This window comes from Sphaeramia orbicularis, chromosome 7, assembly GCF_902148855.1.
Source record: "Sphaeramia orbicularis chromosome 7, fSphaOr1.1, whole genome shotgun sequence".
Classification (NCBI taxonomy): Eukaryota; Metazoa; Chordata; class Actinopteri; order Kurtiformes; family Apogonidae; genus Sphaeramia; species Sphaeramia orbicularis.
The window spans coordinates 19,150,333-19,175,088 of record NC_043963.1 but is presented as its reverse complement, the minus strand read 5'-3'; the positions used below and the strand labels follow the sequence as shown (position 1 = coordinate 19,175,088).

General features: G+C 36.2%; 2 protein-coding genes across 2 annotated transcripts in view; both read left to right on the top strand.

Moving 5' to 3' along the window:
* The window catches only part of LOC115422565 (uncharacterized), a 98,935-nt gene extending 87,065 nt beyond the window's left edge, over nt 1–11,870 (top strand). The window contains exons 4-8 of the mRNA XM_030138945.1: nt 8,278–8,460; nt 8,839–8,910; nt 10,886–10,969; nt 11,222–11,353; nt 11,444–11,870. Of these exons, the coding sequence (XP_029994805.1) occupies nt 8,278–8,460; nt 8,839–8,910; nt 10,886–10,969; nt 11,222–11,353; nt 11,444–11,727 (755 nt within the window). The 3' untranslated portion in view covers nt 11,728–11,870. The remainder of the gene's footprint in view (nt 1–8,277; nt 8,461–8,838; nt 8,911–10,885; nt 10,970–11,221; nt 11,354–11,443) is intronic.
* Nucleotides 11,871–14,518: 2,648 nt separating this feature from the next.
* tmem81 (transmembrane protein 81) lies at nt 14,519–23,916 on the top strand. The gene is made up of 5 exons (XM_030138184.1): nt 14,519–14,731; nt 20,159–20,304; nt 22,047–22,162; nt 22,802–22,980; nt 23,818–23,916. The coding sequence occupies exons 1-5, from the start codon at nt 14,519–14,521 to the stop codon at nt 23,914–23,916; spliced, it is 753 nt and encodes a 250-aa protein (XP_029994044.1).
* The last annotated feature ends 840 nt before the right edge of the window (nt 23,917–24,756 follow it).

Sequence of the window (24,756 nt, the reverse complement as noted above, 5' to 3'; positions counted from 1 at the left end):
AATGTGCACATCTGTGTAATAATTAGGGATGGGAATCGAGAACTGATTCTTTTTGAGGAGCGGATCCCAGTAGCTCGATTCCTTGGAATTGTTTGCCTTCCTGCTTAACAATTCTGCTTATCGATTCTGCCTTCATTGCGCATGCGCGATGATGTCACGCGTACGCAGCACTGTTTTGGTCAGAACGTAGTCAACATGGCATTGAGGTAGAAATGCTCCAAAAAGATGACACCAGATCCACTGGAAAACTCTCAACGCTTCCATTTCTTCAAAAGGGTGGAATTCCTCCAATATGCTCAAACATTTGTCCACAGCATGTGATTCATTTACAGTCATTTAATGTCACGTATTTGATATGCTATGTAGCGGCGCTTGTGAATCTAGGCCGTCATCCAGGCCCAGTTCCAGTTCCAGTGCGGGCAACAAACGTCGTACCCACTCAAATACAAGTTTCTGAAGGTAGGGGAAAGGAAAAGAGGTGTACAACAACGGGAGCCGAGCCAAGTTGAACCAGTTCCACGTAGCAGAAATGCAGCAATAGAGGAATTAGTAAAGCGTCTTAAGTTTCACTTTTACTGTACTGCCCCCTCCCCCTGAACTGGACCCAGCATCATCTGTTATTATTATTTGTACATACTGTATATGTTATATTTTCTCTGCAGATGGAAATATAAAAGACAGTTACTGCAAACACAACCATTTGTACTCTTTTATTCCCTCACCCAATGAGTATCGATAAGAAAATCGATAAGGAATTGGATCAATAAGCAAAATCGTTAATGAAATCGGAATTGTTAAATTCCTATGGATTCCCATTCCTAGTAATAATATAACAAAAGACAAGAAAAAAATCTGCACACCAGTGGGCACAAGGTTTGTCTTCTGCACACTTCCTAAACCCGTTCATGCTCTATATTATGCAGTGTTTCTGCTGTGCCACGGCACAATCCTTTCTTCCACACCATACATTTCATACCAAAAAAAAAAAAAAAAAATCATCACTGTTGTATTAGCCTTATTATACATGTTTATGATATATAATAGTCTAGTATTCACGTCCTGCCCCCTCAAGTGAAAGTTTGCAAAGCTTCAGGAGGTAGAGAAAAGACAAATGAACGTAAAGTTTCACTTTCACTTCTGTGGGGGGCACGGACCCCCCCATTACACACCACCACACAAACAGTTCAGTTCCACAGGAAATCAACATGGCAACAGTCATATGGCTTTAAAAATCTATAGCCAAAAAAAGTAGAAAATTAAGTTCTTATTATTTTTAGTGCAGGCAGACAAGCTGAGGGAGATGGAAATGCAGTGACATAAAAATGTGTTTACTTTTTTCATCTTCAGCACATGCAGAAGAACTAATCACCATTAAAAAGAGATCAAATGTCACTGAAAACCAGGTGGAGGCTCTAAGGAGAGATGGACAAGGTAAGACTTGTATATAAGAAAAAAAAGTTTGGGAATGACACAAGTGGATTCTTTACTCAAGTGGGATTTATTTGCCAACAAAAGTCTTTCAAAGCTATATAATACTTGTAACTGTTCCTGAACTTAGGCAGAAAAAACAGAACTTGTGTCTTTGTGAAAACTTTGGACCACAAATACCAAAAATACTAAATTTAGAAAAAGTATAAAATGAATTTATTCTAAGTAAAAGACATTCTTTTCTTAGTCAAACAGGTGGCTTTCTCAGCCTCTCTGTTGGCTTCAGGGTCAGGAACTCTCGGACCATATAGTACATATGTACCTCTGGTCTTCAGATATGTGGTCACAAACACTGGAAATGCCTACAACCCAAACACAGGTACCTGGACTCACACACTCAATAAGACTTTTGTTCATGTTGACAGCTGAAATGGCCTCTGTTCACTTTTACTGATAAAAATATCCTGCAGGTTTTTTCATTGCACCGGTGAAAGGAGCCTACCACTTTGAGTTCTACATCGGCGCACATGGACACGCTTCACATCCATCTGGTGCTGTGTTGGTGAAGAACGGACAACATATTTTTATTGCATATGAGCATCAGCCTTCGCACTATGGAAGCTCTTCCAATGGAGTCACACTGATACTAGAGGTTGGAGATGTTGTGTTTTTGCGTCAGTGGCCTAACACAAGAATCTTTGACAATGCAAATCACCACAGCACCTTCAGCGGTCATCTACTGTTCACCATGTGAGAGGAAAACATGTTCCTTTAAGTTTGGTCACATTTTCAACATGTTTTCCTCAGTAGGTATTTGACTGTAAGAACACAGACAGGCCTATAATAATAGAAATAGTAATGTGGTGATGTATGTGGCATTAGTTGTATAAATTTAGATTCTACAGATAACCTAACTGTTTTGTGAGAAATATTCAACATTCCCTCACTGGCCATGAGAGAAATACTGTAAAATATTCTGGGTTTGTGATACAATATTATGTGTTCTTTGGCATTTTCTCCAAATGTTTTATTACCACCACAATCATTTAGAGGAAAAAAAAAATGAGAGAAAAGTTGTGTTGGTCTTAACCAACTAATGTAATTTGTGATTAAAAAAAAAAAGAACACGGTGCACCACCACAGCAATTATATATATATGTGTGTGTGTGTGTGTGTGTGTGCGTGTGCGTGTGTGCATGCCTGCGTGTGTGTCTTATTGTAGATTTTCTACTTTGTGAATAAAGACATGAATTAAATCTCTTTTTGTTTTATGTATGACATTATAACTCTGTTTCCTTCAGTTTTCAGAGTCAGTGATTTTAGTTCATTTTATTTAGGCCTATTGTTTTAACCATAGTTTAAACTCAATTTCCAAAGGGTTATAAAGGCAATATTCTCCAAACCACATGGGGGTAGTCTCTATAGATCTGAAGCAATACAGTGAAAAAAGTATCATCTTAGTTTTAGAATTCTGACTGCTCTGTGATCTCATAGTTAACCTCCTAAGACCCAGATCTGGGTTTTCTGTCCATGTTTGTGGACAAGAGTTTCACAGCTTTATACTGGAAAAAAAAAACTCCACCACAAAGAACATTCAATAAAAATAAAATATATAATAAATATCTGAAAAAACTGTTGAATAATGATGTGTGTAATATAGGCAATTATTGATTTTTAAAAAAAGCCAAAACTTGTACTTTCCTGGGTCTCAGGAGGTTAAATATCTTGTAAATAAAACTGTATTAAAAAAAAAAAAATCAAAATGCATTTCAACCTTAGCCTAATTTGGAGTAATAAAATAAAAAAAAATATATAAAATGTCAATACTTTTTTTCATAATTTATGCAGGAAAGGGTTAACACAGTAATTGACTTTTTACAGAAACCAAGAAAGAAACTAGCCTTTATTGTTTATTTTTCAGTGGTGCTCGAGGACATCTGAAGCAGTGATTTTCTAAAATAAAGCTATTTTTCCAAACTTTTGTGTTGAGCCACAGATTTTCAACAACTTGAAAAGTCCAGAGACGGGGTGGAATTCCTGTTTTCTCTCAGACTGCATGAATTACAATATCATGAAAGGTATTTATGTGTTTTATTGAAAATGTATCATGAAAAACAGCAGCAGGTTTGGGACGAGTAGAACAGGAAATAGTCTGGACATTTTCAGGGTTTTAAGTCAACTATCGCCTCCAGAATATTAGAGACGAATCATTATTTAGGATGTTAAAATCATTTCCATCTTTAAAACTCAAACATTTTTTTTTATTTGTGAGCTAAACCTCTCTAAAATACCTTTGTCGCATCTAATGTTAAATGAGATCCTTCAGTCCATGTTTGAAAATCACTGTAAAAATCTTTGTCCATTTCCACATGTTTATATACAGACTCATACATCTTATCTATCATACATCACTGTTACAAACAGGAAACTGAGAAATCAAATCTGCATTGAATGAGAGGCTGGTAGGTATAAAGGATATATGCTGTTATAAATTAAATGTACAGTTCCAAAGTATGTGTCATGTAATCATGGTGTAGCTGTTCTGATGTTAATTTTATGGCTTTAAAATAAGATGCATAAAGTGGTAGAAGTACCCCTGCAGTCCTCTTTTTGGTTATGTTAGTTCTTCATTTATTTATTTATTTTATACCTTATAAATATGACCACATCACACCTGTTCTATACTCCCTCCATTGGCTCTGGGTGCAGTTCAGGATTCAGTTCAAACTCCTGGGTTTTGTTTTCAGTTCCATTCATGGCCTTGTACCTGTGTATCTGTCAGACTGTCATTACACCAGCCCTGTGCTCTGTGGGGGAACATCAAACGGGCTTGAACTTACTGAGTTTTTACTTTCACATCTAGTTTTCTTCTGTCTTATTTATGTTAGCTCATATGAAAAAAAGAGACAATTGAAATCCCTTTAAAAGACCATTTTCTCTATGTTGTAGAACTTCAAAACCTAGATGCCATAACCTTGGTTGATTTTATTGAGGAAGCAAAAGCAGAAAAATAGTCCTTATCAGTGGTCTAACTATTATTTCTGGTAAGTCTATATCAGCTGGTAACGTGAGCCAAGGTCAGGCTTTCTGACAGTGATAATAATAATAAATCATTCTCAAGTGTTTATGAAGTCTCTTCCATGTGTTGGCGTATGACTTTTATCATTTGTTATTATTGCTTTCAAGTAGCCCATAAATTGATGCACAAATATGTAAAGACAGCACATTATTCAAATTATGTTTTGGTGATTTTACTTTACTGTTGTGATTGAAATTATTATATTTGCATAAAGACTACATATGGAGTATTGTTTATGTAACCCACATAAAACATGGTTACTAATAATTTATCGCCTAATTCAATTATTTCCAACGTCCCCGGAATGCACCACCATTTTCCGAGTGCCTTTGAATGCATCTTGTGCTCATCCGTCCTGTGCCTGAGCTAGACAGGCTAAATAACAAGACTAAATAGACTAAATAACAAAACGAGCTATACAAAGTTCTAAAATGTACTTTTACCAATTCCTAATTTAAAGTTACTTTACTTTCAGAGCCTTTATAGTGTTTTGTACACTGTCAGACCGAGTGGAGTGTGTTTGTTTTTCTAAAAACTCCAGTGAGTGTAAATGATATTTTAAGCTAGTAGCATGCTAGTTTCTGTCCGCGCACGTGCTGGCTAAAGCACATGTGTGCATTGTATGTTGAGTTGAGAAGTTCAAACCAGTTGGAGTGCTGAATAAAAGTATTAATATGTGTTAATTCATTATGTTATGGGAGTATTTTTACATTCAGTGTGCAAAAATATCAGAACACTTGCCAAATCTTAAGAAACTGGTGGTTTATTTGTTCCTAAACCCTGAATTTCACTTTTTTGCCATTGGAAAAGGTAAAGGCAAAGGTAGTGAGAATATTTCACCTACAAATTCCAATTTTTTTTTTTTTTTTTTTTTAACGTTTTACCCTAATATTTAGCGTGGCCCCCCCTTGGCAACAATCAAAGGAAACTCTAGGGAAAGGGGGGATGGGGGCACACTAAATATTTGAGTAAAATGTTAAAAAAAAAAAAAAAAAAGGACTTGACTGATAAATATGTAGGCGAAATATTGTCAGTACTTTTGCCTTTACCTTTTACAATGGCAAAAAAAGTGAAATTCAGGCTCTGGGAAAAAAAATAAACCAGTTTCTTCAGATTCAACAAGTGTTATAATATTTTTGCACATCACTGTATGCTCTACAAAAATCTAAATGTCTATTTTATTGTACTGAAATGTGTTAGTTCATTATGTGTCATGGGAGTATGTTTACATATGCTCTATAAATATGCAAATGTGTATTTTTATTGTGCTTTTGTTTTAAGTGTTTATGCACTTTGCAATTTTATTTATGGGTTAATTCATAACTAAACTCTGGTTAAAAATTATTTAAGTTAAACATTTAATAATTTGATTCATAATTTGCCTTAAAATACCTAAAAAAAAAAAAAAAAAGGGGGGGGGGGGGGGGGGGGGGGATACATATTGCACTGATGTGTAGTGCTGTAAGCTTTGCATTTTGAGTTGACAGGACCTAAAACCATGTTCAACAACAAGGTTTAATAGATTTTGGATATTTGATGAGATCTCATGTTGCTCAGAAATTATTTTCGAACTATTTTGTTCATTGTTCTTTACTGTATGTGCAAACTGGTTTTTTAGAGGTCCTGGATCTGATCTTGGAAAAGTGATGGCCAGACCCAGTGAGAACTTTCTGAAGATTCCAAAGCAGAGTGACCTGCTGCTTGGTCGTCTGGAAAAGATCGACAGACCTATCAGTCCACTCCAAGGAGCCAGATAAGACATTATTCTGCATGGATAACACTACAAAAGGATCATGTAAACCACACAGAACACACAAAGACAACTTTAAAAGAACTGAATACATTCTTATTTTTGGGCTTTATTTGTAGTTTTATTTTAAAGAGTTCTTTACATTTTGAATTTATTCTGTTATTGTGCTTTCTGTACAATTGTAATAAATCTGCCTGGTGTTCAATTTTAAATTTCCGCATTATTAAATAACACTCGTCACGAACTTAGTCCTAAATATAACCTTGCTAATCTAAGCAAGTGTTACATTTATATTTCATTGTAGTGGTATGTTTAACCCATGAGGACCCAGTGTTACTTTTGTGGCAGTTCCCAAATGATTTTTCCTCTATATTTAACCTTCCTTACGTGCTTTATCACCATTTATTGTAATATTATCTTCTGTATTTTGTCTGTTTTTTTTTTTTCAGTGAAAATCAGGCATTTTCCTACATTTAATTTAGGCTGGCCAGCCATGCGTCTCTCACACTGAGAAACCTGCCTGGAATCGTTGGGCTTGAATCCACATGTGAAGGCGGGACTATGAGGCGCCAAATAAACCAATCACAGATAAGATGGACGTGACACTTTTGTCAGAGAAATTTAAGAACACAGGGTGTAATCTGTAATTCAATCCTTATTTTTGAATCAAACAATCAACAACATTTGTAAAGAGATTTGTGGACTTGGAAGAGACTTGGACTCACGACAAAAAGAAGTCTGTGTGTATGACATATTGCGAAACACCTGCCCCCAGACTTGTGATTGGTTGGTATAAAATAGATCGTGCATATTTCACAGCGACTGGCCCAATTCCAGACTTTTTTCTCTGTACTGAATACACTGAGAAAACCAGATGGCTGGCCAGGCCAACTTCAATTTACTGATCATGTAAATGTTCATAAAAGCTCAGAGTAAAGTAGAGGGTCATTATATCAACGACAGAGAAAACTGAGGAAGAAGTGACTTGTTCAGCCAAATCTATCATGAATTGAACTAAACCCAGTGTGTCCATCCACTGTCATTGATCCAACTCCATGGGTTTTACTGGTGAATCAGTGTTGTAGAAGATGATGGTTGAGCTGCACAATATATTGTTTGAGCATCGTCATGGTGATGTTCACGTATGCAATTGTCACATCACAGGTCCTTCAGTGTAGGAGGCAAATGAACTCAACATGTTCTCTTCTAATTTCAAGGGTACCTGACAAACACTGCACACAGCGATCCACCATTCACTATCGTTCTGAATCAGTTTGGAGGGAGTCGCTGGTAACAACATTGAAAAATGAGCAACCAACCAGAGAAAATCACCATAAACGAAGATGTGGTGCCAAAAGAAAAGCAGTCAGTTATCTGGAATTATTTCAGCTACAAAAAGGATGATATTGAAACACGTGTTCTGTGTCGATAGTGCCTTGCACCTGCTGCCACAAGAGGAAACACAATTAATTTGTTTGACCATTTACGTCAGCACCACACAGCTATTATATACTCTTGAGTATTTTTTTTTATATCGCAATATACATCACAAGGTTAAAAAAAATCGCAATGTCAGTTTTTTCAAATGTCATGCAGCCCTAGATGACTGTGTTTCCATGGTAACTACGGAGCCTCTGAATGTCCAAATGGGTCATACGTGATGACCATGAAAAGACGACAAATTGTATTTTACACCAATTATTTACATGTATTGATAGGATTAGTGGATCAACAGGTATTAAACAGTTTAGATCAGTAGATGGTTTTAGGTCGATGGTGGCTGTTTGGGTATTTACGGGTTAATAAACAAACTCTTATGTTATTGTTTTCTGCATTTGATGTCTCATGTGTTATCTACATATGTGTAATAAAACTTGGGTAATGATTGAGTGGGACAGTGTACTATTTAAAAGCCCAAACACAGTGACACACAAATGACAAAGTTGACATGCATATCATCTGAAGATGGAAAAGGCCATGTTTGCTCTACTGTTGCTGCTGATCTGCTCTCTCTCCACAGCTCAGCTTCAAGGAGAGTCTGATGTTGAAATAATTCAACATGAAGACCAGGCTGAATCTCAGAGGATTGAGCCTCGTCATCCACAGGCCTGTGAACCCGACATCCACGCTGTGCTCAGAGAGATGAGCGCCTCGCTGGCTGCACAGACAGTTGAGATACAACACTTACAGAAACAGAATGAAGGTAAAGTAGTCTGTCACATTATAAGAGAAGAAAAAGGTGTAGGAACATCTGCTAATCTAGATAGTAGATTTTATAACATTTTATGCACTTGATTGATCTCATTGTATATTCCTTTTTTTTAAGCACAGGCAGCCAAACTGGGAGATTTGGAAGCACAAAAGGCTGAAGTGGACACACTGAAGCAGCAGGTACAAGGTATGCTGATGATTTATTTTGAACATTACTATTGAGATACAACACTTATAGCGACAGAATGAAGGTAAAGTCTGTCACATTATAAGCGAAGAAAAAGGTGTTGGAACAGCAGCTAATCTTGATAGCAGATTTTATAACACTTTATGCACTTGATTGATCTCAATATATATTCCTTTTTTTTAGCACAGGCAGCTAAACTGGGAGATTTGGAAGCACAAAAGGCTGAGGTGGACAAACTGAAGCAGCAGCTCCAAGGTATGCTGATGATTTATGCTGAAAATTACTAGGAATTTTGGCAACTATCAAAGTTCATGTTACCGAGCAGCTGAACTGGGGGAAATTCCCTGACGTGCCTCAGTCCAAAGAACAATCCATGGTTTACACAAGACTCCTTTATTTCGTATTACAAAAAATTCTTCAGACATCCAAGCATTAAAAACATCTTGCGATTCAGTTCATTGGCGTTAAGTTAATCCATGACAAGAAAATATACTTAAAAGGACAAAACAAAGCAGTCAGCAAAAAGTGAGCTTCCCCTCATCACCCACTCGCTACCAAACTGCACCTAAAGTGAACCAGTGATATATATCACATACTGCTACCATCACCAACACCACGTGATCCAATTAAAATACATCATTATGTAGCTGCTACGTCACCGAGCCTATATCTGTCTCCTATAATGAATTAATGAGAATTGTAGATGGTACACAGCTGTATTAATATATAGGATGGAGTGAGGCTTTAAAATGTGCAAGCCTCTGTAATAATAAAACAAAAAGACAAGAAAAAATGTGCACACCAGTGGACACAGGGTTGCTCTTCTGCACACTTCCTAAACCCGCTCACTCTGTATATTATGTATATATTAGGAAAATAATTGGTGTTTGAGTATCTATGGCAGGGTTGGGCAGTTAATTTTCCCTTGGGGCCACATGAGAGACATTGACAGTTGTTAAGGGCTGGATCGATACACTTGCAGCTCTGCTCAATATATATCTCTCGATGTATATACTTTACTAAAATATAAAAACAGTAAATGCAACAATACAGTGATAAAATGTGGAGTGCAGAATACAACTATTTAATGAATATTCACAATAACACTTTCGAAAATGTGCAAAACCAGCTCCACATTACCTTAACATGAAAAACTATAAAAGCATTCAATTTTGTTTGCATATCTCAGTTCCTTTTCTTTACCTCTGACTTGAGTAAAGAAATACTTAGAAGTCCATGTCTTGTTTAAACTCTGCATTCTGTATCTATCAGTCTTTTTTGGACATTAGCTGACATCTTCATGGGCTGAAACTGACCAACTAACCAATCAGTGCATAAGCCTTATGTTAAGTACAGAAAGTATGTGTGAAAAAATGTTAATTTAGTGGATCCTTCAAAATAAAAGCAGTGGTGTTGTATTGGTTGCATCTATTACAATTATATATATTTGCATTGACTTTTAATTCGCCAATAACCTCATGCGGGCCAGTTAGGGTCAGAATGTGGCCCACGGGCCGTACAGTGTTCAGGTCTGATCTATGGCTTCTCTGTAAATGTTTTCATTTGAAGTCTGTAGAACCATTACATCTAGAATAAATGTTTGCATGGCATCTCTACTGGTGTGTGGATTTTTTTGTTGTTCCACTTATACATACATATGTGGCAAATTGAAACAATAGTGAGTTAGACATGGTGACCTGTAAATTTGTAGATGTTAGGTGTGTCTTTTTTTTACTCTGTCATTGATCATGTTCAGCAACTAAAGCATAAATGGATGGATATTGTGACAATTAAATGGTTTTCACTGCAAAACACTATTTGTTAAGACATGTCGGTAAGTAAGGAATATTTTACACCAGTACAAACAGACATGATGTTTGCAAAGTACATCTTGGATTGAATTATTTTTTATAATTTCTTTTAGCACAACTTGATGAGCTGAGACACGGACAAACTTAAGAAACTGCTAAACTGTGTTATATTCATTTCTATTGAAAATGACCATAATTTACTGACAGTTATGGGGTTGAAATCAGCATGGCAACAGTCATATGGCTTTAAAAATGTTTTGCCAAAAAAATTGAAAGTTGAGTTCTTTTTATTTTATTATTAGTATTATTATTATTATTATTATTATTATTATTTTTTTTTTTTTGTTAGTGCAGACAGACAAGCTGAGGGAGATGGAAATGCAGTGACATAAAAATGTGTTTACTTTTTTCATCTTCAGCACATGCAGAAGAACTGATCACCATTAAATTGAGATCAAATGTCACTGAAAACCAGGTGGAGGCTCTAAGGAGAGATGGACAAGGTAAGACTTATATAAATGAAAAAAGTTTGGGAATGACACAAGTGGATTCTTTACTCAAGTGGGATTTATTTGCCAACAAAAGTCTTTCAAAGCTATATAATACTTGTAACTGTTCTTGAACTTAGGCAGCAAATTTTGAAAAAACAAAACTTGTGGTCAAAAGTTTTCAGAATGACGCAAGTGCAAAAAATACTAAATTTAGACAAAAGTATAAAATAAATTTATTCTAAGTAAAAGACATTCTTTTCTTAGTCAAACAGGTGGCTTTCTCAGCCTCTCTGTTGGCTTCAGGGACAGGAACTCTAGGACCGTATAATACAGATGTACCTCTGGTCTTCAGATATGTGGTCACAAACACTGGAAATGCCTACAACCCAAACACAGGTACCTGGACTCACACACTCAATAAGACTTTTGCTCATGTTGACGCTGAAACAGCCTCTGTTCACTTTTACTGATAAAAATATCCTGCAGGTTTTTTCACTGCACCGGTGAAAGGAGCCTACCACTTTGAGTTCTACATCGGCGCACATGGACACACTTCACATCCATCTGGTGCTGGGTTGGCGAAGAACGGACAACATATTTTTACTGCATATGGGCATCTGCCATCCCATTTTGGAAAGTCTTCCAATGGAGTCACACTGATACTAGAGGTTGGAGATGTTGTGTTTTTGCGTCAGTATTCTAACACAAGAATCTATGACAATGAATATCACCACAGCACCTTCAGCGGTCATCTACTGTTCACCATGTGAGAGGAAAACATGTTCCTTTAAGTTTTGTCATATTTTCAACATGTTTTCCTCAGTAGGTATTTGACTGTAAGAACACAGACAGGCCTATAATAATAGAAATAGTAATGTAGTGATGTATGTGGCAGTAGTTGTATAAATTTAGATTCTACAGGTAACCTAACTGTTTTTATGATAAATATTCAACATTCCCTCACTGGCCATGAGAGAAATACTGTAAAATATTCTGGGTTTGTGATACAATATTATGTGTTCTTTGGCATTTTCTCCAAGTGTTTTATTACCACCACAATCGTTTGGAGAGAGAAAAAAAAAAAAAAGAGAAAAGTGGCGTTGGTCTTAATCAATTGTCATTTGTGATAAAAACACAACACATGGTGAACCACCACAGCAATAATTGAAATATATATATATATATATATATATATATATATATATGTATATATATATCTTATTGTTGGTTTTCTACTTTGTGAATAAAGACATGAATTAAATCTCTGCTTGTATTATGTATGACATTATAACTGTTTCCTTCAGTTTTCAGAGTCAGTGATTTTAGTTCATTTTATTTAGGCCTATTGTTTTAACCATAGTTGAAACTCACTGTCCAAAAGGTTATAAAGGCAATATTCTCCAAACCACATGGGGGTAGTCTCTATAGACCACAGGTGTCAAACGTGGCCTGGAGACCAAAATTGGCCCACCAAAGGTTCCGATCCGGTCTGTGGGATGAATTTACAAAGTGCAAGTTAAGGCATCAAACTCAAGAATATTATAAAAACCTATAAATAATGACAACACCAATTTTTCTCTTTGATTTAGTGCAAAAAACATTAAATTATGAAAATGTTTACATTAACCAACTGTCCTTTAACAAAAAACTGTGAATAACTTGAACAAATATGAACAACCTGAAATGTCTAAAGAAAATTAAGTGCAATTTTAATTATATTCTGCCTTTTATTAAATGTTTGTGCCTTTGTAGTTCTGATCTGTAATGTATACGTACGCATGAAAAGTCGAGGCAAAATATTGATAAGATTGTACTTGTTGCTTCTGCCAAAGAGGTTATGTTTTTGCCGGCGTTGGTCTGTCTGTCTGTCTGTGTGCAAGATAACTCAAAAAATTACAGATGGATTTGGATGAAAATTTCAGGAAATGTTGATACTGGCACAAGGAACAAATGATTAAATTTTGGTGGTGATGGGGGGGGCGGCTACTGATCTGCCTTGGCGGAGGTCTGCGCTCTCCGAGTGCTTTTCTAGTATTTCTTAACAAATTTCATTTTTTTCAGGTTATTCACATCCTTTTTAGTTTATAAATGTAAATATTGGCATAATTGAATGCCATTTTTTTGCGCTAAAACAATTTGGAGTTGTCATGATTTATTGGCTATCATGCTATTATTGTACTAGTCTGGCCCACTTCAGATTAAATTGGGCTGAATGTGGCACCCGGAAGAAAATGAGTTTGACACCCCTGCTATAGACCCTAAGCAATACAATGAAAAAAGTATTATCTTAGTTTCCAAATTCTGACTGCTCTTTGATCACATTGTTAACCTCCTAAGACCCAGATATTATAAATTAAATGTACAGTTCCAAAGTATGTGTCATGTAATCATGGTGTAGCTGTTCTGATGTTAATTTTGTGGCTTTAAAATAAGATGCATAGAGTGGTAGAAGTACCCCTGTACCTTTTGCAATGGCAAAAAAGTGAAATTCAGGCTCTGGGAACAAATAAACCACCAGTTTGCTGTAATATTTTTGCACATCACTGTAGCTACCACAATTTCTTGTGCTCAGGCAGTTTGGTGCAACTTGCCTGAATGTTACAAAGTCGTGAGTTGTGGTTTGAAGTCGTGAGTTACAGGCTCAAAAACCTGCCTGGAACACAGCATAAAAACCTATTTGTTCAAAATGGCCTTTGCAAAACGTAAAGGCAAAGGTAGTGAGAATATTTCACCTACAAATTTATCAGTCCAGTCCTTTTTTCACATTTTACTCCAATATTTAGTGTGGCCCCCCTTGGCAACAATCACAGCAGCGCATCTTTCTGGCATTGTGTCAGTGTATTTTGTCAGAGTTTCAACCCCAATATCATTCCACGCTCTCAGAAGCTCATTCCAGAGAGTTTCCTTATAGTTTCCTTAGATTGTTGCCAAGGGGGGGGCACACTAAATATTAGAGTAAAATGTAAAAAAAAAGGACTGGACTGATAAATTTGTAGGTGAAATATTCTCACTACCTTTGCCTTTACCTTTTGCAATGGCAAAAAAGTGAAGTTCAGGCTCTGGGAACAAATAAACCACTGGTTTCTTAAGATTTGACAAGTGTTGTAATATTTCTGCACACCACTGTATGTTTTTTATCTGTTTAATATTAAAGAATGTGCAAACTGTAAGGTATAACTTAAATCTTAGATACAGTTACTAACACACAAAACATATAACAATAAAAACAGATACTGCCAAAAACTACATCACCCAGATGGGGATGCAGTTTTCGGCAGGGAGCAGAATTCAACACAACAGGCTGCCATACAACAAACACAAGGGGGTGGTTAAAGGTCAACATAAACCCAGATGCAAATCAAACATTACACTACATCCTTCCTACTGTACTTTTCCTTAGTTTTAATCAAAATTTAGTCATTTTGTTTGGTTTTAGGTTGCATTTGCATCTCCCGTAGCAACGACCTACAGTTTGGAACTCTGGTTGTCATAACCTCCAGTTCATATAAAAACTTAGATTCACTGTTTTCATTTGTCTTGGATTTTACATCAAGCATCAAAATGTCCGTGAGCCTTCATCTTGTCCTCATCCTCCTCTTTTCTCTGACCACAGTGTACCTTCAGGAAGTGGAGGAGGTGCCTCTGGAGGTTATCGTGGATAGTTCACCCTGTAGCACCACCTGTGGGCTGGGGCTGAAAACTCAGACGCTGTGTTTACTGAAAAATGGAACAGCGGCGATGGAGGAAAATGTACGGAGTAAAGTTGGAACAGAGGTAGGTGATCTTAGAAAAGGTTTGCTTGTGTCAGTAAAGATTAATAGGATTGCTATTCTGGAGAATTAATGCAATATGTATGTTCAGAGATTAACCCTTTCATGCATAGTGGTCACTACAGTGGACAGTTATTCTACAGCTGTTTCACTGTATATTCATGGATTTTGTTGCTTTACTTGCATATCAACCAACACAGTGGACACTTATGCAATACCCCATACATTACAATTCACACCATTACTGTTCCTGTTCTTGGTAAACCTGATCTGCAGTAACATATTTGAGTCTAAATCAATTGCTAACTGTTATTAGACTGTAATTTAAATTTCTTTTAAAACAAAAAGTTTGTTTTTTTTTGTTGCATATTATCTGATTGAGTAATAACTATTATTACAGTATGTTACACTGTGAGGAAACATCAGATTCACAGCATTAAAAATTATTTTATTTCATAGTTTTCACACAGTATGTCAGTAAATACATGTTTCTTTGCTTCAAAAATTAAATGTATGGTGTCCAGCTGAGGGGACATTTTTGTAACTCCATGAAAAATAGTTTCATAAAGAAATTTCAATGACATTGTTTTTTCATGCCTAAAGAGGAATAAAAACATTCAGGAAAAAAATCTTTATTTCGGTAATTGTAATTCATACATGAAAGGGTTAATGATCATTGAAAGTCATGAAAATTTGCAAATGTGTCAGAGGTTATATTCAATTTTATTTCATATGGGGCTTGGGTTCTGAGTATTGAATTGAGTATTGAAATTACAAATTGTCAACAGCAGGCCAAAGTTGCGTACCAGTTGTTACTTCCAAAACCACCAACAAATCAAAGCTATGTATCCATGACTTGTATAATTCACTGAATAGTAGTAAGTTTTCTTCTTCAAACAAAATCTCATATCTGGTTATTTTAACAGACAGATAAAATAACATTGTGTGTTATAATCGTCACGTGCTGCATTAGTTAATAGTTTACATTATAGCAGTAAAAGCACAAATCACCTCCGTTTTCTGTATGGTTTGTGTTGACAGTAGCTGCACTAAAGATCTAAAAGATCAGAACTGTTACAGTTTAATCTGAACCATGGATCAGCAAACAGTTAACTTAGAAAAGATAATAACTTTACTCCTTCATAATCCAACTCACCCATGTAGAAAAAAACACTGTGATTTCAGCGTCAAACTCCATTCTTTTCATTTAAAACTGTGTTCAGTGGAGAAAACAACAGTACTTCTAATGTTCTATATGTATTACATACTATTACATGTTCTGACACTTCTGTTAAAGTTGTTACTACCAAAACTACCAAAAAATCAATGCTATGTATCCATAAATTGTATATTTCACTGAATAGTAGCAAGTTTTCTTCTTCAAACAAAATCTCATATCTGGTTATTTTAACAGACAGATAAAATAACATTGTGTTATAATCGTCATGTGCTGCGTTAGTTAATAGTTTACATTAAAGCAGTAAAAGCACAATTCACCTCCGTTTTCTGCACGGTTTGTGTTGACAGTAGCTGCACTAAAGATCTCAAAGATCAGAACTGTTACAGCTTAATTTGAACCATGGATCAGCAAACAGTTAACTAAGAAAAGATAAATACTTTATTCCTTTATAATCAAACTCACCTATGTAGAAAAAAACACTGTGATTTCAGCGTCAAACTCCATTCTTTCCTTTAAAGCTGTGTACAGTGGAGAAAACAACAGTGCTTCTACCTCTTTATTATATACTACATACTATTACATATTCTGACACTTCTGTTGAAGGCCCCGTGGTATTAGTTTCATCTGTGGAGACCGGCAGAGTGACTCACTTCTCCCTCTAGCGGTCACATAAATCTATTGTGATAAATACAGGGTGTCCCAAAAAATATGACATTTCATGACCTGATAATTTGTTTAAAATTGTTTTGCTCTTTTTACTCAAAAAAGTGTAATTACTATTTTTATTGTTCTGCTTTCAGGAATAGACATGACGTTCACTGCAACAGAAAAGGCCTTCTGTGTATTAAAGTATGGCCAAATTCAGTCAAATGTGAATGCGCAGCGTGAATGTGTTAGAAAATTTCATAAACAAGTGCTGACAGGAAAGCAGATTTGGACGTGGCATAAGAAGTTTCAAGAGGAAGGCTGTTTGTTTCTGAAAAAAGGAACTCCACTACCGACTTAATGTGTGCCGAATCACAAGTGCCGCACACATTGAACATTTATAATAACTTTGGAACATTATAAAATTACCATCCCCCAGAATTTTTAATTTGAAATTTGTAGAATAAAACATTTTATGTCCAAAACTAGAAAAGCACTCAGAGAGCGCAGACCTCCACCAAGGCAGATCAGTACCCCCACCACCACCAAAACTGGATGATTGAATGAATATTTTATTTCAGTTATGTACAAAAACACATACATATTAAAAAAAACAACAACAAAACAAAACATAAAATTAACACAATTTGTAACTGAATAAGGAAGAAGCTGAGGCCAGAGGTTTATTTCTGCTTCTCCTACTCTCATCCTTACTCCAACTCCACACCTGAAGTTGCAGCAGATAAAACATTAACACTAATTAGTCTACATTCAGTTTCTTAAGTCATGTTAAAATCATATTACTTTCATAGCCCTTGAGAATTTGACAACTTAAAGCTTTTTAAAAACTCGACAGCGAGCTACACAATTTCACTTCATCCTTCGATCGGTTCCATAATTTTACACCAGTAACAGATACACAGCGATATTTAACATTTGTTCTTACTTTACATGTTTCATACACAAACATCCCTCTTAAATTATAATTCCCTTCTCTTAACTTAAAGGTCCCGTATTATGCAAATCTCACTTTGTGAAAGTTTTCTTACAGTAGTGTGTGTTGCAGTAGCCTCATTATGAGGTTCGAATTTGAAAACTGTCTGTTTCCTCCCTACCTTGCTACACCACATTTTGTGAAAATGCCTGCTCAAACGGCCAAGTTTGAGTTGGGTCTGTTTATGACGACATAAACGGATTTAACTCCTCCCCCTGACTGTGCCCCCACCCTGGCAAAGTGAGCCCCGCCCTGGCAAAGTACCTCTTGGACAACAAACATGGCGAAGGCGAGACATGCAAGTTGTGGTGTTGTTGGCTGCACACACCAACACCAAAGTTTATTTTTGCTCCCCACTTGCGAGCCTCTCCGTAAAAAGTGGCTGGATTATATCTTTGATGGTCATGTACCAAACAACATTCCCAAACGCTTGTATGTGTGTGCCCGGCATTTCACGGACGAGTGTTTTTCGAACATGGGCCCATACAGCTCCAGCTTAGCACAAAGACTCCGAATCAAGAAGGACGCAGTACCAGTGCTTCGTGACCCAAGTACAAGTGTGAGAGATGTAAGTTCTTCTCATTTTTTTGTATATTTACTGCATAACCCTACATTACGGATAAGCTGGTGGTTGTTGATGTGTACGTCTAACGTTAGCATGGCAGCTAACATAGCTCGGTTACTGCTGCTAACGTTTGCATCCCCGTTAACATGCAAGAGCTGATAATATCCAGAGACACTGAACAGAACTACTTTGAACACAGGGCCTTTTGTGGTTGGCATCAGTATAGTTAGCCTCAAGCTTGTTAGCAGCTGTCTGCATTTGTGGTGGCAGGCGTCTTTCCGTGTCAGGTCCACGAACCCGACACAACTCCGCCGTTTTCTGTCGGGGCTCAATCACGCCTCAAGGCAAAGAAAGCCAGTGTTTGGAAAGACGTTCTGTCTGAGACATGTGTATTGTAGACGAGAGAGCCATGGCTTCACAGTCAACATTAGCGCGTAGTACCGCTAGCGGAAGCCGCGTCCTCTCCCAGAGAGGGGAGGGGGAGTGGGTGTGGACAGATGCGTTCATTTGCATACCCGGAAGCAGGCCCAGAAACAGCCTGTTCTGAGGAGGGCTGGGGAGAGGGACTTTTTCGACCGCTGAAACTCCGAAAAAAGGATGGTTTTGGGGCGAACAAATTTAAATACTATGTTTTTGGGCTTCTGAGATCTATATGACCTGACTGAAAAATAGCATAATACGGGACCTTTAAAACTTCTCTGAATACAAACAGGAAGACTTTTACTTTTAGCATGAAACATAATTTCCATTGTTTTTAAATATACAATATCAAAAAAATTCAATAAACCAGATTCTACAAAAAATGGATTACTTGATTGAAGATAACCAGCTTTATTTATAACTCTAATACCTTTTTTTTTTTTTTTGGAGTTTAATTATTAATTATTAAATTATTAATTATTATTAAATATTATTAATTGGGTTTATGTTAGTTTTATGCACATTGCCCCAAATTTCCACACGGTATGACATATATGGCATTACAAGTGAACGATACAATATATGCAAACATTTCTTGTTTAATAAATCTCGAGTTTTATAAAGTATCACAACTGCCTTGGACATTTTATGTTTGATATATTCTATTTGTGGTTTCCTTTGTTTTTCCTGTGCCAGTATCGACATTTCCTGAAAATTTCATAAAAATCCGTCCATAACTTTTTGAGTTATCCTGCTAACAGACAAACAGACAAACAAACAGACAGACAAACCCCGATGAAAACATAATCTCTGCCATTACACTTGGCAGAGGTAATAAATCCTTTTACCGGTAAGTATCATTTCTCTTGACCATGTCACTCCGTTATGGACATCTCAAATTATGTCAATTTTTTTGGGGACACCCTGTATATTGAATTCATACTGTATCACCACACTAATGATACTTTTAGGTCTTTTTTTTTTTTTTACATTTGAAAGTATAAATATTACAGATAGCTCCTTTACACTACATCAGATAAGAGCCCAGGCCTGACTGTGTCTACAGACCCACAGTAAAACCCTCCCATTGCGGACTGTCCTGATGGAGGTGCAAGGGCTCAGTCATTACTGGTTATACAGGGGTTGGACAAAATAACAAAGGACACCTTCACCTCAAGATGATAATGCCCCAATCCATACAGCTAGAATTGTTAAAGAATGGCATGAGGAACATTCTAATGAAGTTGAGCATCTCGTATGGCCGGCACAGTCCCCAGACCTCAACATTATTGAGCATTTATGGTCAGTTTTAGAGATTCAAGTAAGACGTCGATTTCCACCGCCATCGTCTCTAAAAGAGTTGGAGGGTATTCTAACTGAAGAATGGCTTAAAATTCCTTTGGAAACAATTCACAAGTTGTATGAATCAATACCTCGGAGAATTGAGGCTGTAATTGCCGCAAAAGGCGGACCTACACCATATTAAATTATATTTTGTTGATTTTTTTAAGGTGTTTCCATTATTTTGTCCAACCCCTGTAGGTTTACAGCAATTAATGCCTGAAAGATGCCTAAAATAAAAGAGCTCTGAGTAATAATCAGTGGTTTGTTGGTGTGTCTGACTGAGGTGTCTCAGGAGTGTCATGTTCGTCGTGTTAATTGTGTGGACTCGTGGCACTGTGGCCTAATATCGATGACTGTGACGTCAGGAGAGAGAGTGGAGCTGGACTGTCTGGGGGAAGTGATGGAGGCCATGGGCAAATTCACCTGGAGGTAAGAAAGGGAGGGATGGATGGATGGATAGATAGCAAAAAGTTAAGGATATTTTACATTTTTTGGCTATTTTTTTCAGTTGGGATTCTTGTACAGCGCTTTTTACTTTTTTGTGTGTGAATTGAAACACATTTTTTTTAATGACCAAAGATAGTTTTATTTACAAATGGCAAAAATGACAACAAAAAAAAAAAGACAAAAAAAAAAGAAAGAAGAAATATCCTTAACTATTTTTTTTCCAGCAGAGTGGAAGTGCTGCTGGGTTGTCTTCTTGGTGATTATCCACAGGTGCTCTTTGGAAACTTGTGGTGTGTCTGGCTATTTAGAGTAAAAAAACAAAAAACAAAAAAAAAAAACGTCTGCATAAGCAGGCTAGATTTCAAAAAATATTCCAAGGCACACTGTAGGATTTGTGTAAAAATAAAATACATTTATTACTTCATGGTAATCTTTTATTATTATTTTTTTGACTCTAAATATCCTTAACTTTTTGTTTGTACGACAGACAGACAGATTTTATTTAGCCCAAACTGGAAAATTACAGCAACATACTGGAAAAGTCATAAAATATAAGTTGTGTAACATGTAATCAGATCCTTTACTTCACTATTGAAATTTTAAGTTTTTTAGTTTTTTAAAAGTACGACTTAATTCTCAAAATAGTTTGACTTTTTTTCTCATAAAATTATGTTTCTTATATTCAATTTTATTCTCATGAAATTATAAGTTTTATCTCAATATTTTAAGACTGTATTCTTGTAGTGACAAGTATTTTTGTTTTCTTATGTGGCCCTAATATGCTGTTGTATGTTTGCCACACAGTATATACACACACACTACAAAAAAAAAAAAAAAAAAAGATAAGGATATTATGAATTTTTGGGCTATTTTTTTTTTTTCAGTTGGGATTCTTGCACAGCACTTTTTTTTTTTTTTTTCCTTTTTTTTTTTTTTTTTCCTTTTTTTTGTGTGAATTGAATTGAAACATTTTTTATTGACCATAGTTTTATTTACAAATGGACCCAAAATACGAACCTGGGACAAAAAAAACAAACAAAAAAACATCCTTAACTCTTTGTTAGTAGTGTATGCTCCATTTCTTCTCTGTTTTTGGTGTATTACTGTGGCAGCTTAACAGCGCCACTTACAGGCCTGGTATATATACTACAGTGTTTTCAGTGTTTTTTTGTGGACATACACATTTGTTGAGACGATGCCATGTTTATGACAAACATCTTTAAAATAAAAATGTTATTGTCTCTGTGTGGACGTGGCCTTAGTACATGATTACTACCCCTAAAAGATGGCGCCATCTTCTGGAGGCACTGCAAAACTACAACACAACACAGCAGTGAGGTGTAATCTCCTGTTCTATCAGCATCATTCACATGCACACAAAAGTATACACACAAAGTTCATAAAAAAAACAAAACAAATACAACTGTCACATAAGCAAGTAAATGCCATATCCGGTTATGTAAAGGACACGTCTGCTTACGACTCACAAATACGACCAATTTTTACAATTATTTCAGTGAAAAAGTAGGAGCACTCAACACTGACAAAGAGTTCTGTTTTCTGGATGTGTTAAATTTATGATAAATTCTGACAGTTTCAGGTCTTTTTATGCATCATTCAGGAAATAGAGGCAGCAGATTTGGGAGAATTTGTGTCTTTGGTCTCTTTTATTCAACAACTGCAGAGTATTTGACATTCATGGTGCGTTTACTGTCCCGGCTCAGGGTTTCATGGCGTCACACTCGAGGAGTCATCAGCTCTGACAACTCCTTGTTCGCTCGTTGGGAGACTCCTCAGCTGGACCGAGTGATCCTGGACCCGGTCAGTGAGAAGGATGCAGGTAAACACACCTGGTGTCATGAGTGACAACTGCCTCAGCCATTAACCCATAAAGACCCAGGGCTACTTCTGTGGCAGTTCCTGAATTAATTTTGTCATTTTTTTTAACCTTTCTTAAGTGTTTTATCTCCATTTATTCTAATATTATGCACTGTATGTTGCATTTTTCAGTCAAAACCAGGCGTTTTCTTATATTTAACTCATTGAACATGTGGATGTTCATAAAAGCTCAGATTGAAGGTAGAGGGTTATTATATCAGAAATGGAGAAAACTGAAAAAAAGGTGACTTCTTTAGGAAAATATACCATTAACTGAACATAAACAAGTGTTCCCATCCACTGTCATTTATCAAAACATGTGGGTTTTACTGGTGAATAGATATTGTAGAAGATGACAGTGTTTCCATGTTCACTACGGAGCCTCTGAACATCCAAATGGGTAATATGTGATGACCATAAAAAGATGACAAACTGTATTTTACACCAATTATTTGCACGTATTGATAAGATTAGTGGATCAACAGGTATTAAACAGTTTAGATCAGTAGATGGTTTTGGTTCCCAGTGGATGTTTGGGTCTTTATGGGTTAATACTGAATAGTAAAAATTAGTGTGTGAGCTAATGAGTTGTGGTTTTCAGGTACATATCGCTGCGACGTACAGGACTTGGCTTTCCGAAGGGTGAAGAGGATTTACTGGGGGGTCCGGGTTTTGCCCACTGGAGTACTGAATCTGGACTATGAAAACTCTCTGGACCAGTGGGAGACAACTGGAACCCACCAGACCAGCTCCAACTTGGCTGTGAATTACATCGTACAGGTTTATCCAAATTTATTTCTTAATAACTCATTCATTTTATTACCCCGCTCCCTGAAAGGTAGGCAAGGGGTATTGTTTTTGGTTTGTTTGGTTGTTTGGTTGTTCACACTCTAGCAGCAAAACTATAGGTTGAATTCATACCAGACTGGGTTTATAGATTGCCAGTGACCCAGAATAGACATGACTACATTTTGGGAAAAGTAGGTGAAAGTTAACATTTTTTTTAATTTTTAAAGTCTTTTTTTTTTCCATTTACTTATAATGTGTGAAGTTTCAAATGTCTATAAAAACATCAATTTAGTTTCAATTTCTGTCAAACTTGGCACATATATAGAAGCAACTGATATGCTGACATCACCACACACATATACATGATGACATCAGCTGTATGGATGCCAAAATAAGCTACAATATGTGCGAGGGGCGGGGTTTGTTTGCTTAATTTTTCATGTAAACTGTCAGCTGATGATATTACCCATGTGAATATAATACAAATCTAAATAAAAATGAGTATGTACTGTGGAGAGTTTAACCCTGAAAACACCACATGTATTCCGTTTACTGCTTTTAATGGGAGATGGCAGCCCCATTTATGAATAACTTGATGGTGAAGTCACATGACTGATCAGCTGTTTTTTTGTATATTCTTAGAAAGTATGAGAACAAGGCTAATGGTAATAAAACTAAATTCTTCATGAATCCTTTACACTATTTACAGACATTAGTAACATAGCTTATTCACGTCAGACCAGTTTATGCAAATGCAGATAATCCATATTTTCATTTTTCCAGAGTGGTCTTTAAACTCACCCTGCTGTTCTGTGTTTGCTCATACAGGTTCTCCTCGGGTTCTGTTTCCTGGTCATCTGTTGTATTCTCCTCTACTGTGCAGTGAAGCGAAGACAGCTAAGACTGTCACAGAATGTGTCCCAGTAAACCTCAACACCATCTCTCTTAATGGGTTTATTCGACAGATATCACATGATCCAGGATTTAACAATAAACTGCATCAAATCATGTCGGTCGTGATGAATTCAGGACACAAGAGATTAACCTCTACTTCTCATTCCCATCATGAAATGCTATTTTATGATTAATTATTGAACAAATACTTGTTTGTCATTGTTAGTTTTGTGTTCTTTGACTAATAATAACCTAAACATGTGCATATTCCTTATTCAGAGGTATCAACATTCCACACAAACTTTACTCCAGTAAAGATACACGCTTAAAAAAAAGAAACTTTTTTTTACTCCTAACTTAAAATGAAAATTGTAAATGTAGAAGCTCTGACATATACACACGTACATGTATTGTTTTTATCTTGTGTCTTTCATGCCATTTTCATTTTGTTGAAATATTTTAAATAAATGATAATGATAATAATCTATATTACAAAAGGGAAGTGGACTGTCAAAATCCAGAAAACACTCACTGCTGCAGTTTGACATACTTATGTATATTTGGTCAAGGAAAAGACTAGTGAAAATCGCAAGCTGATAGGACCAGTATTTTGGGAGATATTAGTAATTTTGGAATACAATAGCCTTACAATCATGTCCCAGAATCGTAGAATCATCACTGAAGTGGGTTACCTAGCAACAGATAAACTATATGGCCGCATTGCTATGGTGTCAAACTTCATGTGCAGAAATACACATGTCAGCTGAGAGGTTATTTAACTGAAAATACCAGTGGAATTTACCAAGAAAGTAAAGGAATGAACTGAATTAGAGGATCTAGAACCTGTAGTTCCCATAGAAATCAACATGCTAG

Bases quoted from the DNA above. Each gene is read 5' to 3' on its own strand.
- tmem81 (XM_030138184.1), top strand. From the start codon at position 14,519: ATGTCCGTGAGCCTTCATCTTGTCCTCATCCTCCTCTTTTCTCTGACC. The intron at 14,732-20,158 runs GTAGGTGATCTT...TGTCTGACTGAG, and splicing joins GGAGTAAAGTTGGAACAGAG to GTGTCTCAGGAGTGTCATGT. The intron at 22,981-23,817 runs GTTTATCCAAAT...TTGCTCATACAG, and splicing joins CTGTGAATTACATCGTACAG to GTTCTCCTCGGGTTCTGTTT.